Source organism: Dromiciops gliroides, chromosome 4 (assembly GCF_019393635.1).
Source record: "Dromiciops gliroides isolate mDroGli1 chromosome 4, mDroGli1.pri, whole genome shotgun sequence".
NCBI classification, from domain to species: Eukaryota; Metazoa; Chordata; class Mammalia; order Microbiotheria; family Microbiotheriidae; genus Dromiciops; species Dromiciops gliroides.
Genome location: NC_057864.1, coordinates 463638200 through 463642594, shown reverse-complemented (window position 1 = coordinate 463642594; position 4395 = coordinate 463638200). Strand labels below are relative to the sequence as shown.

General features: G+C 38.3%; 1 protein-coding gene across 1 annotated transcript; it reads left to right on the top strand.

Moving 5' to 3' along the window:
• Positions 1-983: 983 nt before the first annotated feature.
• On the top strand, positions 984-1754 carry LOC122755295 (40S ribosomal protein S3a-like). Its single transcript, XM_044003610.1, is given in 3 exon segments — positions 984-1035; positions 1038-1321; positions 1323-1754. Coding segments are annotated over 3 exon segments (768 nt in total).
• The last annotated feature ends 2641 nt before the right edge of the window (positions 1755-4395 follow it).

The window sequence follows — 4395 nt, the reverse complement described above, 5'->3', positions numbered from 1 at the left end:
TTCAAGTACTAACATTACTGCATGAAAAGAATAACTCTTAGAAAGACTTTGTGGTGGGGAGTGGAACCATCAGCATCTATTCCTCATGGGGTTTTTTTATGCTGGGAAAAAACTGAACTTGCTTAGAAATATAAACTTAATGCATGAAGCCGAAGCACCGTGCTGTTTGATTTCGGATGACTTCCATTAAGGTAGCCCCCATCAGTCCTGATCTAAAATGAGCTCTATGGGCAACTCTGTCCTCCCCACCCCCATTTTTCAAGAAAAGGAGGGGAGAGTATGATACTAAATTGAAAACAGGGTAGGAAGATAGCAAGGTTTGTTATTCCCAAAAGGTGTCTTGAAACAACTTCTTTGCTGAACCAGCCGCAGGCCTGTGTGCCAGCATCCAGCATCTAGCTGTTCCCTTGTGTTCTGGGAGTCTGGGGAAGCTTGCCTTGTGCCCCATGATTCCAGGTGGTCAGGGTTTGGTTTGGCTTGATTTAATGAGGAGGTGATTTTTCAAATAATAACTTGCCTTAAACATCTTTTTATATGCCAGTTTGAATTACAAATAGAATAGTTTCCAACTAGAAAGAGCTTTAGAATGGTGGTAAAATAGAGCTGTTAGTGCTAACAACTTAAAAGAATATTTAATCATACACTTCTGTTGTAGCTGTACCTAGAGTGATTACCCATAGTAATAATGTAAGGGAAATTACATTCCTTAATTATAATTCATTCATTGTGAACTAAGTCTTTCTTTGCTATTTCAGTCTCCCATCCAAAGCCCAGAATTCATTTTCTAAGTGTAAAAATTGATGCTAGTTATAGGATAATCTTCTGTTGTCAATACACTTCTTCAATGACTTTTATTTTGTCAAATATTTAGACTGTTTTGAGTTTTAATTATCTCTTTAGATATATGACTATTCTAGCTTTAATGAATTAATGTTTTCCTTTTTTAAAAAAAGGGGGGCACTTTTGGCTTTCAGAGCCGGATCATGGCAGTGGGCAAGAATAAGTGCCTCACCAAAGGCAGCAAAAAAAAAGCCAAGAGAAAGTGGTTGATCCATTTTCAAAGGATTGGTATGATGTCAAAGCACCAGCTGTGTTCAACATTCGCAATATTGGCAAGACACTGGTTACAAGGACTCAAGGAACAAAAATTGCCTCTAATGGTCTAAAGGGTCGAGTTTTTGAAGTGAGCCTTGCTGATCTGCAGAATGATGAGGTTGCTTTTCATAAGTTCAAGTTAATCACTGAAGATGTTCAGGGTAAAAATTGTCTGACTAATTTCCACAGAATGGATCTTATCCGGGACAAGATGTGCTCCATGGTCAAAAAAATGGCAGACCATGATTGAAACCCATGTTGATGTCAAAACTACCAATGGCTATTTGCTCCACCTCTTTTGTCTTGGTTTTACCAAAAAGTGCAGCAACCAGATCCATCACCAACAGATCTGTCAAATTTGTAAGAAAATGATGGAAATCATGACCCGGGAGGTACAGACAAATGACTTGAAAGAAATTGTCAATAAACTAGTTCCAGACAGCATTGGAAAAGACATAGAAAAGGCTTGCCAGTCCATTTACCCTCTCCATGATGTATTTTTTCGAAAAGTCAAGATGCCCAAGAAGCCCAAATTTGAATTGGGAAAGCTAATGGAACTGCATGGTGAAGGTGGTGGCTCTGGAAAACCTTCAGAAGATGAAACAGGCACAAAAGTAGAAAGGGCTGATGGCCTGTCTAAAATAAATTTTAAAGGCTGAAAAATAAAAATTTATCATTACGATGGTAAAAAAAAAAAAGGGGGGGGTAGAGGAAATTACCATTCTGTAAGCCAGACTTGTATCCTCAATCAAGTCCTATTGAATTTCTAATAATAATGACACGTTTGCAGAGCTCTCCATGGGGCAGCTAGGTGGAACAGTGGATAAAGCACTGGCCCTGGATTCAGGAGGACCTGATTTAAAATCCTGCCTCAGACACCAGACACTTACTGGCTGTGTGACCCTGGGCAAGTCACTTAACCCTAATTGCTTTACAAAAAAAAAATCCACTGATTGTAATCTGTCTAAAATGGGCAGTAAATGAGCCTTACACTCATCAGAATTGGCTCAAATACCTTAATCTCATCAGAGTTGGCTCAAGGAGGGAATAACATAAACACTCAATTGGGTGAAGTAATCCATCTAACCCTGCAGGAAAGTAGATGGGGAAGGGGATAAGGAGGGGGGTGGTGAAAAAAGGAAGGGCAGATTGGGGGAGGGGCCAGTTAGAAGCAAATCCCTTTTGAGGAGGGATAATAGAGTAAATATCATGGGGAAGGGAATAGGATGGAGGGAAACAGTTAACAATAGTAACTGTGAAAAAGAGAAAAGGAAAAAAATTGTACAAAAAATATTTCTAGCAACTCCTTGTAGAGGCTAAGAATTGGAAATCAAAGGAATGCCCATCAATTGGGGAATGACTAAACAAGCTGTGGTATATGATTTTAATGGAATATTATTGTGCTATGAGAAATGACAAGCAGGATTATTTCCGAAAAACCTGGAGAGACTCATATGAACTTGATGTAGGAAGCAAAAAGGGGTTAACAGAAAAACCTAAGACCCAAACTTTAATTCAGATATTATCTCCAAAAGGGAGTTAGAGCCCAGTTAATGGATAACTTACATGTCAGGATGCTAGGTTCTCTTACCCACAGAAATCAGTACCCATAACAGGAACAGAGGGAGCTAGGCTCTGAAGGCCTAAGACTATAACAATGATAAAATGACAGCCTATAGAAATTCAGACTAGAAATGAAAGAAAAATGAAGATATTTTGAAACTAGTCATGGGAAACAGAGACATGCACAGAAAAGGCCACATTTGTCCCCAGGTTCACCTTAGGACAATAAACCCCCAAAAACACCTCCACTGAAAAAGGTACCACCTTGGGGATTGGCTTAGGACCCCAGGAACTCCAAATTAGGATAAGCCCTCCCCTGTACCTCCCAAAGGTGGAGAATATTATAATGAGACTGATAATCGATTTATCCATACTATAAATATAACTGTTTTTCCTTTCCTTATTAGAGAGATACCTTTCCACTTTTCTGGTTCTCTCCCTGTGGTCACTCACAGTATTGCAATAAAACTTGGGAAACTGAGTCACTGAGTCTTGTAATTCTTTTGGGACGACTCATGATCAATTTGACCCCAAATTCCACCCACATCAAACTGATATATAGTGAAGTGAACAGAACCAGGAGAACATTGTGCACAGTGACAGCACTATTGTTCTATGAGAAATTGTGAATGACTTAACTACTCTCAGCAATACAGTGATCCAAGACAGTCCCAAAGGACTAAGGATGAAGCAGACTATCCACCTCCAGAGAAGGAACTGATATTGATTGAACACAGACTGAAGCACGCTATTTTGTGCTTTCTTTTTTTTTTTACTTGAGTCTTTTTATATAAAATGACTAATATGGTAATGATTAACATAATTGCACATGTATAACCTATATCTGATTGCTTATCACCCCAGGGAGGGGGGAGGGTAAGGAGGGAGGGAATGAGAAAGGAATAGAATTTGGAACTCAAAACTCTAAATAAATAAATGATGAATAAATAAATAAATGCATGGATAAATGATTTAATTAATTGATTGATAAGCAAATAAATAAATGAATGAATGAAGAGTTCTCCTTACACCAACCCCATAAGATGCAACTATAAGCATTATGATCATTTTTACAGATCAGGAAATTAGGGCTTAGAAATTAAAGGGATTTGCCCATGACCTCACAGCTGGGATTGAATTCACATATTCTACCTTTAAGTCTGGAGTTTTTCCCACTTGCAGCCTTTTATATGTACTACACAGGCAGGATTCTATTTGATTATATCAAATATATTGATTATAGTGTTTCTGTTTTATGTTATTCTCTTGTTTCCTTCAGTTATATTATAAAGTCCATAGAAAGCTAGCTGGCACAATGGATAGAACACCAGGCCTGGAGTCAGCAAGAATCATCTTCCTGGGTTCAAAACTGACCTCAGACACTTATTAGTTGTGTAACCCTGGGCAAGTCACTTCACCTTCTTTGCCTGTTTTCCTCATCTGTAAAATGAGCTGGAGATGGAAAGGGCCAGTATCTCTGCCAAGAAAAGCCCAAATAGGGTCTCAAAAGTCAGATGCAACTGAATACCGCTGAGCAATGCAGCAGCAGCAACAACGAGAAATTTTACATTCAATCTGTCAAAACTTAATTCGTTATTTTTTCTTTTCTTTAAATTCCATTTTATTTTCAGATCCAAATTCTCACACCCCACTCATTGAGAAGACAAGGAAAACAAAACCCATTACAAATATGTATAGCATATAAAACAAATTCCTGAATTAACTGTGTCCAAAAAG